The following is a 15,682-nucleotide window of genomic DNA, read 5'->3' on the forward strand; positions in this document are numbered from 1 at the left end:
CCTCAATGTAACTTGCCTCTCTCAACACTGTGTGTGAACTTTCTACGCGAGGTGTTCAAAATAAATTGACTACAAAATAACCGGTTGTTTTGAAGTCATTCATTCATTCACGACTTCACGAGTGAAAACAACTGTGATTCTTTAACTCGATTATTTGATATTGTAAATTACTTCAACTGTGTTTATTTCTTGAATATTCTATATTGGACTTGTAAGAGAAATTTGGACATTTGCAAGATTTAATTGGAATGGCTGCAGTTGTATTGCCTGTTCGTGTTCTACCGACCTCATCACAACCTGTTGACGACCAAATTGTCCCCGATACGGACTCGTTATTGTTACATCACGAGACACGACAAAATGTAAGTAAATATTATTATTATTATCGATTCGTTGTTGATATGATTATTTTAAAACTTTTATTTTGATTTAACATGATGATTGTTATGGTTTCATAAAGGAAAGAATTTAGGTCACTATTTTATCATCATCATCATCATCATCATCATCATCATCATCACCCCTCCAGATTGCGGCCTTTCATATTGATGTGAATATAAAGTCTTTTACCTCTTACATAATCTGTTTTCTCGAATCCCATTTACAATTCAATTTCATGTACTTCAATTCACACTTGGCAAATGACGTCAAGGTGGTTCTAACATGTTCTTGTGATGTATTTGTAATTCTTGCGCGCTTAAATTTTATTTTATTGATGGTAAGGGGGTAAGGGGGGGGGGGGGTTACAATTACAATGACATCTGGAAATGCTGATTGACATTGTGATCGGACGCTGAAATTGCCTTAGAGTTATATATAATCAGCCTCGTAAAACTCATAGAAAAAAACAAAACAATTTGATGTAAAAGAATAAAATAAAAAGTGTATTCAAACAGTTCAATGAAAGTCCTTGTTATGATAACAGTTACTGACGATGATTTATGGCTCATAGTTTTATATCTATCAATGTTTGTGATAAATTTATATATTAGGCCTAGCTATTTTTGTTTATTTCGGCACAAAATTAGTTGAAACGCAGGCTATCTCTACTATTATCGCGTGACACTTTGTTGCTTCACCGTGTAACTCTTGTAGATATCTAGTTTTATCTTGCCTTGTGATTGAAGGATGTGGGGTTATCCCGAGGACTGGTAGACAGATCTATTCAAAGTTTATGCATATGACTAACACTAGCTACCCCCCCCCCCCTCTCTCTCTCTCTCTCTCTCTCTCTCTCTCTCTCTCTCTCTCTCTCTCTCTCTCCCCTAAATTTAGCTTTATTTCTCGGGTAATAAAACTTCAATACCCCCATCAGTCTTTCTGATGCCTTAAATCCTAACTCTTTTAATTTTCAGTCGTTATCACTTCCTTATACAGTCTAATTGTCTGGATTAGAAACTATAACAATAATTCAGACATATAGTTGGAATAGCGTTATTTATTGTATCAGTGCATGCGAGCATGTCAGTGATTTCATTGGAACCCCAACCTTTTTTTTTTTTCAAATGATAAACGACATTCATGGTGTCACGTCGCCACGGCAGCTAAAATAAGATCTCGCGTAGACCAAATCGAAACTAGTTTGACCCAGTGAATGGATTCACTGAAACGTCATAATCTATCATTGCTCATTCATTCATTCACATTCAGTCATTTTCGGTGTGATATAATTGTATCCGGGACCCACGTTTTCTTAACTTCCAAATTATAGATAATAATGATACTATAACGATGTAGTATTGCAACCGCCTCGAGTTACAGTAATTATTTATTACCTCGCCTCCTGACACAGTAAACTACTAACCTGCAATGCTCAGCAAAAAATATCGATTCAGATACATTCAAATAACTTAAGTACATACTGCAGCTCTTCTGTTAATCGAAGATCTAAGTTTGTATTACCACGCAATGATGTAATAACTATACATGGGCTGGATTTTTCCATCTGCCAATTATAATGTTGTTGATTTTTTTGGGTCTGATCTTTTTCTATATCCAAGGACGACTGAGCCGAGTTCTCAGGTAGACTTCAGTATTTTCTAATCAGTTACCACTTCTATTGATCTCAATCTGCATGAGAAGGGCAGTATTATATCGTCATTTCTATAGTATTCAGTACAGGTACGAGCTTGATCGATATATAAGTAGATTCATAGTGGTTGGGGTAGTAAACCAGTTTATTGCAATATTCTCAAAAAAAAATAAAAAAATTAGTATTTAAAGATTTGGCCAGAAAACTCGTTCTTCAAATACCGATCGATTTAATTGGCCTTAATCTTGGTGGTAAAAACTATCAAACCTGGAACTTCGCGAAGTCCCAGGTTTGGGAGTTTGCAAAGATTATGATCATTTAAGTCGATCGATATTTGAAGGACGAGTTTTCTGGCCAAATTTTAAAATACAAGTTTTTCCAGTTTTGGCAGTTACGTGGAGAATAGTTTGTAAAATTACGTGTAATGATAATAATAATATAGATACGTATATGGAAATGCCAATTTTAGGTTCCAAATCGGGACGGAGGAAGGCATTTTAATAGGCTTACTGGGGGTTTCTAAATAAGTTCAGCTGTTAGACTAATAGAGCAAGATGTGTGTCATGCTGGTGGTGTTAGTGTTAGTCAATGTATCACGTAGGTACAACAATGTGTCATCGTAGGGCAATCGGAAGTATGATTAGTATTTTTTTTTTCCAGGGATTTCTGGGATTTATTTCTATAAAATCACAACATAATTGTTATAATATGAATGAAGGCGGATGGGTATAAGGGCCAATGCAAAGTAGGCTTAGTTTAATAGTCTGTTTGTGTGTAATATTTGTAGTCATATTAGTATTAGCGAAAGTGATTGAGTCAGCGAGGTCAGCGAAAGGTCCTTGTTAGGCGATGGGATGTGTAAAAGCATACTCTTTGGTAAAAGGTCAGATAAGTCGTTGTGTGTGTGTGTGTGTACTTGTGTGTTTGTTTCTTCTTCCGTGATAGGTACACGATCGCCGTGTTTTACATAAGATAGGGAGATGACTAGGCAAATGTAATGACAATGTGTAATTTCATCACAAAGTGACGGACGCTGTCAAATGCACACACACATAAATGTCTACAAACACACACGTCTTTGTAGTTTTATACATGTAATGACACAGCATATGTTTCGAATGTGTACTTTAGTGTGATTTATGCACTCGGGGAGTTTATGAGTGAAAGCCATTACAGCATATCGTTTTACTTAGTATGGGGGCCAAGGTTTGTCATAGTTATATCTACATCTCTATGAATGAAACCCATTTATACTAACAGTGTTCGAAATTATGTAAAAACCGTTATGTATGACCGTTCCATTAGCTAATCCATTAATGACCAGAGTCATTCTTGGCCAAGTTTTAAATATATCATTATAGCCTTGCCGAATAAGAACATTATCAGTGCAATAGGGGTATAAACGGGTTTATAGTCTGCAAAATCAAACGCATTCCCTGAATACTTATAGATGACCCTATCGGACAGTCGAAAACGATAAACTAATATCATATTGATATAATAATATTATAATATGCTTTCCGGGCCTTTTGTTTGGTGTCTGTTTATTTTGTTTTTATACAATTTTTGTTGTTTCACTCTTCTGGAACAATCTGTGACGTCACTTGTGCGATTGACAAAATAATATCGGTGACCACGGATCTAGCGATCACGCTGCCCTTAACTGTCTTATGGGGTTGTTTTTGAATGACCGAATATTAGGTACGGGGCACACACACACATCATCCGAATGTCGAACGAGGGTGGGTAATAAGCACCCAGTTACCCCGAGTCCCGTTCTGACTGAATCTCTTCGATCCTACCCGGCGTACACTTTTCGCGAAGGCCGGTGGTAAAGTTGTCGATGAAGGGCCTGTGGGGCAGGGGAGGCAAACAGGCAAACATTGTGTGTGTTCCGGCGTCGGACAGTGGAGGTCACGATGAGTCACGTGAAGAAGGGGGTGAGAGGGGGGGGGGGGGGGGGGAGTGAAATTACGCCGCCAACTTGTGGGGAAAACCCAGTCAATGCTGAACGAACGTGTTTATCAACGGGGGTGTTGGGGTGATAGTCGGTGTTCTTGAATCGCGGACCGCCCGGTTTGTTGGCGACGAATGAATGAGTGATGAAAATAACCCCTTTTCGTCTTTTCCTTTGTAGTTGTTCTTTCTTTCCTTTTTCAAATAACTTCGATGTTGGTGATCTCTCTCTTTCTGATTTCCCCCCTCTTTCTTTTCCACATTTTCACCTTCAATCACTCGTGACGGAGTTGTTAATAGCAAGTTAAATTGCATGCTCACACTTGCATTGGACACTAGTGATTAAAAAAAAAATTAAATTACAAGGAACAACAATAATGAACAACGCCAAAGTTAGTATAAAATATTGCATTACATTGATTTGTTATTCGACTCGCTTTAACATTAAAATGACAAAGAAAGGAAAAAAAAGTTTAAGGAGATTTTTTTTTCAAAGTTGTGTCAGATCTATGAATGATTTAAGTAGTCATTTAAACTTCTAATTGTATCTCCATCGTCATCATTATTTCGCATTTAATTTGTGGTATTGTATGATTGTTAAAATTATTTAAAAATTTTTTCGGTCATTTTAGTTTTTATTTTTTTTTTTTTGTTTTTTTTTTATTTATTTATTTATTTATTTATTTATTTTTGTTAACATGGAAGCGTCTTTCAATCACTCCCGTCGGTGCATCATTTCAACAAATCCATCCGCTTGCTTGATCGTGCCTTCGCTTCTTTTATCTGTATAGATACCTGTCTTTCCAGATCAGACGATGTTCCCTTTAATTATGTAACATTTAACGATTTTGTTCTCGTACTTATTGACCCGGGCACTCGGCGACCTGGCTGCTTGGTTTACGGAACTTGGAAGAATTTCAGTTTCTTTGTTTATATCCGCCATTAGACTAGCAGCAATGATGATAATTTATTGTAATACTTCATCCAATCTACTTTGTCGGCATACGGAGTCAATTCAATAATCGGGCAATATTGCTTTGGGTCGCACGGATTTATGGTTAAATTACTTCGTTCCAGACCAAGATTTCCAGGAGATGTGAACTGGTTGTGGGTGGGAGTGTTTAAGTGATAGCATGGTTTTGTAGTACGCCATATTTTTTATTAAAAAGAAAGATGAACATTTCATAATAACATAATATTAGCGCGAGGTTTGGCAGGAAAGAAAGTGATATTCTTAATGTTGATCGAGTCTGGTTTATTTGATTTAGTGTAGTGTGTGTTCATTATTTACATCATTGTTCGATTTCGGGGACTTGTTTTGAATATAGAGCAGTAAAGTTAGGTGCCCCAAACGTAAACAATAACAAGTTGCTTGTGATTTCCGTTAGGGACCGGAATAATTTACGCACAATATAGGTCTCCCAATTTTGTAGTTTGAGTTGTAGGCAATACACTTTCAGTATTGAAAATATGTTTACATAAAATCTAACAGTTGCAGAAATAATAATATAAGGCTAAATTATTATGAAAATCAGGCTCCGAATAATTCTCGTTTTGTTCACACCAGCGCAATAATTTGCTCTGGTCTAAAAATAGATAGACTGTAACTTTTGATAAATTTTAGAAAATTTTACCTTTTGTTCCATAAAATATCCATATCTAGACATTATTTGATGCATGATCGAGTATTTATGAATATGTGTTTCTTTTGCCACCTAACAGCCAAATTTTAAAGGTTATTTTTTTCTATTATTTACATTGGAACGTGAGCTGTCAAGACAGGAACATGTGGTTTGCCACGTGCTTCTCGACCTTTGTTTACGTTTGGGGCACCTAACTTTACTGCTCTATTTCAATTACTCAGTAACAGACATTTTCATTTTCATTAACCGAATTAATCTCGCTACCGTGTTGGTAAAACATACAAAGCGATATTTTGTTTGCATTATTGTTGGCAATCGCTATGTGAGCAACAAACCAGACCAAGAAAAATCATTAAGAGACTACATTGTTTATTGATACATTTTTAAAATCAAATGGGCGTGCTCATAATATTGTGTTCTGTGTAATGATTTTTCCCCCCATTAAATGAGACGAAGTTAAGAAAGTAAATTTACATGTGCTCATGTTTTGGAAGACTAAAAATTAAAAAATATGATCGTGTAGATGCAATTTTGGCTTATTCCACGTAAGGTGAAATAAGAGAAGAAAGACAAAAATAAAAAAATAATGACGATTGCGCAGGTTTTGTTTGTGTTTCATACTTCATAAGTTTTGTGTACTTAGAATGAATCAGCCCCGTTTGTTATGCCTTGTGATTCTGTACACATCAGGTACGCCCACGCAACATTTATATTGACAAGTTTCCAACACGGTTCTCCCGATTTTGAAATACTGGAATATGATTAAGTCATCCTAGTTATAAAAACATATATCCGTTTTTTTCTTTCATTCATATTTCTGCATGGATTTTCTTTCCTTTATCAGTCGAGCCTGACGGAATTTCATTCACAAATCCGTTGTGTTGTTTTATTATTTTTTTTTACATACGGGGGTTTCCGCTTCACCCATGCATATATTAATTATTATCTCTGTACTTCACCCATTCATAAATAGCGATCAAAAGCATTATTATAACTTTTCTACACTTCACGACTAAGGAGTGTTAAAAGCTTTTCAATCCAACTGATATTCGAAACCTTCCGGATGTATAAAATATAACATGTAGCAACATGTCATTTGTAAAGCTTGTCCCGGATTACCCAGTGCATTTCCAGATTTTTTATTTTACCATTTATTCGTTTATGCTTTGGTACGGTTTTAATTTTGTAATTTTTATTTTGATGAATCAAGTTTGAATTTTATATTTGTGCATCTCTCTCTCTCTCTCTCTCTCTCTCTCTCTCTCTCTCTCTCTCTCTCTCTCTCTCTCTCTCTCTCTCTCTCTCTCTCTCTCTCTCTTCTTTCTTTTTCTCTGTTTTCACTTTTTAAAATATTTATAAGTTACTAATATACCCACTACACATTTCATAATAATTAATATTTTCCTCTTTGTCTCCCCCTCCGATAGGTAGCGGATGTCCTAGATAAATATCTGCCATCTGCTGACGTGCCCCCTACTCCGGCACATCTCAAAAAGACGAGGAGAGAAAGTGCTTCTGTCATCGACGATTTTTTCTTTGGGGAGCCCCCAAAATCTCTATCCTCCGTCGTCAGGCCTGGCGTTGTTCCTTCCGGTATAACAAATCCCCTGACCCTTAAATCATCTTCCAAAATGCTTACTACTTCCGAAAAATTAATCCTCTTTGAAGAAGACAACTCCAGAAGACAGAGCTCTTCTTTGGTCGAGGAATTCTTCGGAATTGGAGGAGATGATAAAGTCTTCCACGGAAAAACGACGATTAAGGAAGAGCCAGTCGAATTAGATGAGGTTGCTATTGACGCTTTTGACAATGACGTCACGGAAGTGTTCGATATCGATTCCACTATGTACGATTCCATCATGGCGACGTCTAAAAACTTCACCATGACAACGGGAGTTGGAACATTGTCCTCAATGCCTGTTCATAACAACTCCACCAATGTTGCACCTGCCATGTCCGTACCAGCTTCAGGCTCAATGTGGGAAGATCTAACAGCCAGCATGAATATGATCGGAAACGTTGTTCCGTGCGACACCACCACCAACACTACATCTGTTTTCTCCAACTCTTCCAACAATAGTCAATTTCCCAATACGGTCATCAAATCAGAGCCTATGGAATATGAAGAGAAGCCATCTTGTCAATTTGATCTCTCAACTTCATCACCCATCCTCTCCTCTTCATCATCATTATCATCAACGTCATCTCGTCACCATCATCACAACCACAATCCAACAACAATAGACAATTTCCTTTACACCTCCAACCCACCCGCACCCCAGTCCATCAACAGTTTAGCCAGATCAATGTACAGCAACAGACAACATAGCATGCCGGTCGCCAAGACGACGTACGCCCAGTCCATCAGCCAAAGAAGCAATAGTAACGGCCATAGTCATAACAGCTCCCGACACGCCATCCTTCACCAATCTGTCAGCCCAAGCGGCGGAAGTGTCGTCACCAACGGTCACCTAGATCACTCTCGTATTCCCACAGTTTCCAGGAATAGTCCACAACAACAACAGCTTTCACCTTCCTCCTCCAATCAAAACGATTTCCTTTCCTCTCCTGCCGGCCACATGGCCGCCCCTTCCCCAGTTCCTCATATAGTTCCCTGCATGTTCATGCCCCCAACTCCCCCAAACTCACAGCCTGGTAGTCCCAGTAACGATGTCCTGAGGAAAACGCCACCCCCTCCCTACCCTGGTCTCAATTCTCAGATCCCCCAGCCCGTCCTTAGTTCCTCCCCTTCCTGTTTGCCCATAACTGTCTCCATGCCATCTTCGTCCAGTAGGAAGTCAGACCGCCCTAGAAAGCAACCTCAGACCCATCCAGGATGCTCCACAATCAAGTACAACAGAAAGAACAATCCTGAGCTGGAGAAGAGAAGAATCCACTACTGTTCATTCCCTAGTAAGTGTCTTTTCCTGATTTAAGTTTCTTATTATAAGATAACGTGAAAATGCGCTGGTCATACTGTTTCAACACGATGGAAGTAGTATCCTAGAGAAAATAATAGAAATTGCATCAGTTTCGAGAACTTTTGAGTAGGGGGGGGGGGGGGTATTATTTGGGTCAAAACAGCTGATTAAAACCCAGATGATGAAATAGCCTATATTTGGTTATATTTTTGGGTCACCCATTCATATTGAATGAAGTTATTTAGATATAATTTATGAAGGAATGGTCAGATTCATTGAGAAATTTACGATTCGTCCTCTTCTCATAGTTCTATTATCTTGTTATTCCCAACATATAATTATATAAATCAGCCCTAAAAGTAGTTTCGGTAAATGTCAGACAGTGACTTGTTTTTGCGCAGTAATATGCAAACTACTCACCTCAGGGAGAAGCTACACTATGTTTTAAAAAATATTATGAAGGGTAGTTATGAGAGGATTCGTTTTCTGGACTCTCACCCCTTGCCCCAAGGGCTCTCTCTGTCTCTAACAAAAAACAAGATAATGTCAGTTTTCCCGACGACGGAAAACATTACAGGGTTTGACATCCTTTGACATAATTATTTTAGTATTTGCTGTAACCCAATTCTTTACGTCACTACACTATAGTATTCGAAGTCATTCTACTTATAGTATTTTGAAAGAATATAAGTTTATTATGGGTTATGTGTGTAAACATGTTTGTTGTTTTACCATATGTGGTTTGTTGTTTTGATTCAAGATGACTTGTTTTCAAGGACTTTGTGTTCATTATGGTATTAAACCATGAAGTGGATATAATTGTCGTGTGGGCGATAGAAAGTTTGACTTTATACATACATGTGCTACAGTATGTCAACCTACCACGTTCATACACGTTGACGTCGCGCTTAAACCCTCTTGACGCCGTGATTGTATGTTATTTGTCTACGTTGAATCCTATCAGTCTTTCTATAAGATGTAGCTTCCTTTTCTTGCTGCTCACTGGTATATCATCACTACGGATATGGCGACATTTTGAAGTGCCGACGAGAAGGCGCATCCACTTATATAATATTATAGATATAAATGAATTTACCGATATTTAATTTGTTGCTAAACATAATATAGTATAAAAACATAACATAGGGCTAACGGTTTTTGTGTTTTTCTTTCTCTTCTTTCATCAGGTTGCAGAAAAGCCTATACCAAAAGTTCTCATCTGAAGGCTCATCAGAGAATTCACACTGGCGAGAAACCTTACAAGTGTCACTTCGTCACCTGTCAGTGGCGTTTCGCCAGATCAGATGAGCTCACCAGACATATCCGTAAGCACACTGGTGCCAAGCCTTTCAGATGCCGGGTTTGCGACAGGAGCTTTGCCAGGTCCGACCACCTCGCTCTCCACATGAAGAGACACGAACCTAAAAGCAAGTGAACTTTTTGAGATGATCGGCTCGCACCCGCAATCTACAAACCCCCCATTCACTGCACTGTGATGATTTACACACTTCCTTCAGCCTTGAAGATGGTAGTTTGATGAAGATGATGGTCTTCGACTGTGAAATGGAACTCTCGGAAATCCCCGAGTCTGCAACCTATGTCATGGTAAACATTGGTGGTTGACTTGAAGGTCATGGTCGGATTTGTTAAGGTCAAAATCTCAACAATCAACTCGCCAAGGGACTCTTACATCGGGACAATGATGAATTGATATGACATGACTGTTTTATGTTATTGTAAATGACACAAACTGGTCCTTTATTTTTTTCTATTTTGTTCAGTTTTCTTTGTTATAGTAGGTTTTAAAAATATAATTTCCCCCCTCCCCTCATTTTGAAGAAAGACTATATTTATATAGAAAAACATATTTTCCCCCCTGGACATAGAAATTAGGTGATATTTACTATTTACCTGTCTGGGGCATAGCACTGATATAAGATCCCAATAGGCATCAGATATTACACGGATTCCAACTGCTTATTGTTTTATGTTGCTTTATATTATGTTTTCATGGAAACTCTAGATATATTGTCTACTGTAGTTCTTTGTAGTTGATGTTTTCTTTTTGTGGACGTTTATTTGCACGTACTGATTTATTTTACAGTTATTGTTTTTTGAAAGGGTAGAAAATTTGAATTATGACATACATTTTTCTGTTCAAAGTAACTTTCTGTATTTTTGGATCATTATTTAGATTCGGTCTATTTAGTTAAACTTTACATCTCTTAGAAAGTATTTATATGTTTCAAATACTTTGTTCTCTGCACACCTAAAGCTAAATGACACATTTGACTGAAGTTGGAACGGAGTTTGTTTTGTTCGCGGATGAATTTGTTTCCCCGGTCTGATCACCTGTATTCTTTTAACACTCCGCATTTATTTGTCTTTCTCCATTCATCTTATGATAATATTATACGTGTTGGAATATTATTGCATGCATAGATACATATGATAATGCCGTCTTAATGTCTTAATGTTTCTGCATAAGATTCGCCTTTTAAAAAAGTATTTTATAAAAACTGATTTGCTGGGTGATTTTAGAGATAGATTTGTGTGTTGAGCAATGTAATATTTGTTTAAATGGCCCATGGCCGACTACGTTACTTAAATATTTTAAGAATTGTTGTTATAATTGAAACCAAAACAGTAATGTAAGCCAGTTTTCTATTTAGATTTCATTACTACTTTCATCACGGACTTACAAACTAAAATTTTCCAGTGATTCGCTTGAAAACTTAAAGATCGATAATGTGTGAATTTACATATGAAGGTTGAATAAGAGAGCACGACATATAATATAGAAGATATGCAAGAATTAATATTTCTAGACCAGGCCTGTCCTCGAATGTTATCAAAATAGCAATGGTCTCGTATGGTATTTTATGTTATACACTAAAGAATGGTTATAGCCTGATACGTTGTTCTATTTAAATGTATAGTTTGTCCTGTTTTCCTTTACAATGTTTATACACTTCTGCTCTACGCAGTCAAATAAGTTTTCAGGATTCCCCCCAAAGCAATACTAAACGGAAAGCCTCATTCACCGTCGTTTTGATATTTTCTTTACCTCGGCTAGGACGGTGTTAAAACTTTAGAAGATCAGGGAGATAAGACTTCAAGGTTATATTTCTATTTGACAATGCTTAGCCAACGATAATCATTTTATGATTATCTCAAAATTTGACGCGTTCAAGTCAACATTCAATTTAAAAAGTAATTTATATGTTATTCGTGTCTGGTTTTTATTGACCCCACGTTTTTCAGATTCAGAAGCAATGCTTTTGTCTTCCTTCTTTTCGTTTAAATCGCCGACACATGTACACATACGCACACACAATCCCACACATTGTCATATATAAGATTTATAAATTTCTGTATATATATATAATGTACATACTGCTATTATTATTATTATTATTATTATTATTATTATTATTATTATTATTATTATTATTATTATTATTATTGTATTTTTTTTTCCAAATCACGCTCAATTGTATTATATAAACAATGAATATTGCTTTATAACATGAAATAATGATTTGCATTCACACATCCCGCGATCTCTAGTCAAATAAGTCATTCGATTATGATTTCATTTGAATAAATATTACGATGATAATAATATTTGTGCAACGCTTTTCAACCCGCCTGGCTGACTACATTGTTAAAATGTGCTTTGATTATATCACCGTTGAATCTGAAATATTACACAATACATAAACATATGAATGGGCTCTGTCGTGTTAGGAACCTTATACCAAGGCCTGTATTTCAGTTTGTTTGTTCTGTTGAAATTCTGATAGTAACAAGTGCTTTGCTGATAAGATTTGGCACGAATTAATAAAAAAAAAAAGTATTTTGTGTCTTTGTCATTCGTGTCAATAGCTGAAAATCCCAAAGCTTTAGATGTCAGTATGTTTTTAGATTATTTGATTTTTATTGCCATAGAGACACGTTTATACGATATTATGATTTGTAATGTTTGTTACTGTGTACTGATATTATAGTTTTTACAAAAAGACGAAACCAAAGTCGGTGTATGTAAATCATACATGATAATAATATCGAGCCTTTTAAAATAGCTTAAACTATCTCTCCGTGGGTAGGACGTTTAGCTCTTCTTTGCTGCAGTCATAAAGGAGTTGAAATTTTTTTTTAAATGAATGAATATGAATTTTTTAAAAACACAATGAAGACAGGCAGTTGTCAGAGCCATGCACTTATTTTAAAATATTAGCTGGTGTTCACGATTGATGTTATTATTATGTGTACTATGTAGTTGTCAAAACATCCAATGTTTATGCTAAATGATTCGATTCCTGCCAATGAAAAGCAATAGATGTTATATATTATTATCGTCACTATTTGTAATTTCTAACTGACAATGTGTTTTACTGAATGAAGAGACATGAAATAAAGTTTTGTACTCGAATGTTCAAAAAAAAAAAAGTTTTACTGTTTCTATAATTTACATAATTTGTGGATGTGAGTTTGAGTGTAAATCATCTCTCTGGGTGATTGTGTGTTTCAGAATCAATCTGAATGTTTGTCTTTTTGGCTGGGTGGGGTCTTTTGACCTCCTATAGTGGACAGGAGGTCACTTGCCATTTCCTATATCCCCCTAATATCTGTTTTCTTTGTTTATTTTGTCTTGGAATGGGATTTCTTGTTTTTGTCTTTGCCCATGTCGGAGTCCTTGGTTGAGAGGGAAGCGGTCAAACTTTTAATGTGTAGTGTCAGTTCTCGGAGGTGATATTTCTCTTTCCTTGTAAATCATCTCTTTCTCATGTACTGAGTTATATTTTTCATGTTTTTAACACATATCTTGTAAACATTTGAGTGTATTGCTCTTATTAATGGGATCATTTGATGGTGCTTGAATGAAACGTTTAGTTGATCTCAAACTAAGTACATTGATGGTATGCTCTTGGAATCTACATCTGTTCCCTATTGGACCACTTTTACTTTTTCCTGGGTGCTTTATTTAATATTTCTAGAATTTTTTGACTATCCCATTTTTTCACTTTTTACTGGCGCTGAGATGACCTAAATGTGTTCAAGCGCCGTAAAACCCTTAAACACAAAAACAAAACAAAAAATATGCGGGGGATTTTGAATGGCCTTTGGCAGATTGCAACTGGGGTTTTCTTCTAACTATTCCCCTTTACCTTACTTTTTCTTAGGCGCTCTTGATCCAATAGATTTGCTGTTACTGGGCTCTAAATCTGTCTGACTGTCCTTTTGGGTTGTGAACCACCTTTCTTTGCTTAAGATTCCCCTTTATTCATCCTCATGGTAAATTTTTCTTGAAGGTCTATCCCAAGAAAAGACCCAGATAACCCAGTCGTCAGACGCAGTGCAACGCCGCAACATGAGTAATAAGGGGTTTCGTTTATTGCTCAATAAACGAATGAGATGCCGGCGCGAACCCGGGTCTCCAGGATCGATGTGCAAATACTATGCATTCGGCCATCTCGTATTTGCGTTGGTAGGAATTCACCGCTGGGAGGCGTAACCCCTTTCTGACCAGACGAAGCCCTCATCAGTAAACAGTCTTGCTTTTTCTTTTATTCCTCCATAATTTGTCCTTATTACCTGTTTTTTGTCATTGTTCTGGAATGCGACAATTTGTTTCGCCTGGACCTTTCCTGAGATAGAAATGGTCAGATGGCTTTATCTTCTTGTAAAATATGATACGCTTTTGAAGAGATCCTTCATTAGTGTGGGACTTTTAAATAGTTTCAGATTAGCTCCAACTCGAAGAGGTATATTGTCCGTTTTGGATCCACTTCTGATCTCTCTTTTTAAACAATTTTTCTTAGCCACTCACAATATCAACTGGATGCTTTCTGTCTCTATTATTCTTTCTCATCTTATTTTCCCCCTGAAGCGAACTCTCAATCTCCTACTTAAAATAATAAAAGCCATTTATCTAGAAGATGCATGCACGTCTTTGGATACTCTTGGGTTGCCCTTACATTTTGGGACTGGGCATTAAGGCCAAAGGCACATAATATCTTAGTCTCTGGCTTCGTATGATCTGCTCCCATAAAAACCGAATTTTGAAGCCTTTTTATTATGCACGCGCACTCATTAGTCAACATACGAAGGCCCTGGAGGACTGCGTTCTTGCAAATATTATCTAACTACCGTACTATAGAAAAACATGTATTTAAAATTTCGCCAGAAAACTCGTCCTTCAAATATCGATCGATTTAAATTTAAATGGCCTCATCTTGGCAAAAACTCTGATGCCTGGGTCTTCAGGAATTCCAGCACAATCTGCAATACGGCACGCCGGAGCTAGGTGACGGAATTTTATCTAAATAATAATTCGTTACCCCCAATGCCCATCAATCCATATGTATTTGAAGGACGATTTTTCTGGCCAAATTTTTAAAAACGTATCTTCCCAGATTTCCATATCTTGCTTAGCATAATATTATTATGGTATTTCTTTGAAACTAACCAATGCTACATTACCCATCCACCACAATAAATGACAAAAAGCTTATGCAGAAATACAACTGGAGAGAAAAGAGTTTACTGCATGGCTTTATTAACGATCTGAAGATAGAGATGTGTCCACAGTAGGCCGAGAAGTCGTGACGTCACATTCTACTCTTACGGTTCCAAAATCATTGGAGGTGTTATGTAACCAGTACTTCGGAGGACTAATAATGAATAGGTTGCATATTGAATAATAAGGAAGCAAAACTGTTTTAGTAGCAGGATCTACAGGCATATATTCTTAGTATTAAGAGCCTTAAAAGACCGAGGATGGAGGATCTTTATATGACAACCATCATGTATTTGGACTATAAAATAAGATGCCATCTCTGAAACCAGAAGATCAATGCACAAGGTATGTATAAAGTTCTCCAAAAGATTGGATTTACTCTTCCAATGATATTGAAAACAGTTTTGTTTTTGTTTTTTGTTTGTTTGTTTGTTCGTTTTTTGTTGTTTTTTTTTTTGTTTTTTTTTTTTTGTTTTTTTTTTTTTTTTTGACATCACATTTTTGTTACCTATTGACCAGAAGATTTTTGACCGATCAAAATGCGGGATTTGTGACTAACCCTCAAGCCCACTCGGACAAATACAGCATGTTGTTTACACATAAAACA

At 36.6% G+C, this 15,682-nt stretch overlaps 1 protein-coding gene across 1 annotated transcript in view; it reads left to right on the top strand.

The window, feature by feature from the left end:
- LOC144970349 (uncharacterized) overlaps window positions 1-11,641 on the top strand; it is an 11,656-nt gene extending 15 nt beyond the window's left edge. Inside the window, exons 1-3 of the mRNA XM_078909891.1 lie at window positions 1-362; window positions 7,059-8,544; window positions 9,740-11,641. The exon at window positions 1-362 is cut by the window's left edge and continues 15 nt beyond it. Of these exons, the coding sequence (XP_078766017.1) occupies window positions 249-362; window positions 7,059-8,544; window positions 9,740-9,987 (1,848 nt within the window). The 5' untranslated portion in view covers window positions 1-248 and the 3' untranslated portion in view covers window positions 9,988-11,641. The remainder of the gene's footprint in view (window positions 363-7,058; window positions 8,545-9,739) is intronic.
- Window positions 11,642-15,682: the final 4,041 nt, after the last annotated feature.

The sequence above is a fragment of the Berghia stephanieae genome, chromosome 4, assembly GCF_034508935.2.
Source record: "Berghia stephanieae isolate SIO BIC M18660-M18661 chromosome 4, UCSD_Bste_1.3, whole genome shotgun sequence".
Lineage (NCBI taxonomy): Eukaryota > Metazoa > Mollusca > Gastropoda > Nudibranchia > Aeolidiidae > Berghia > Berghia stephanieae.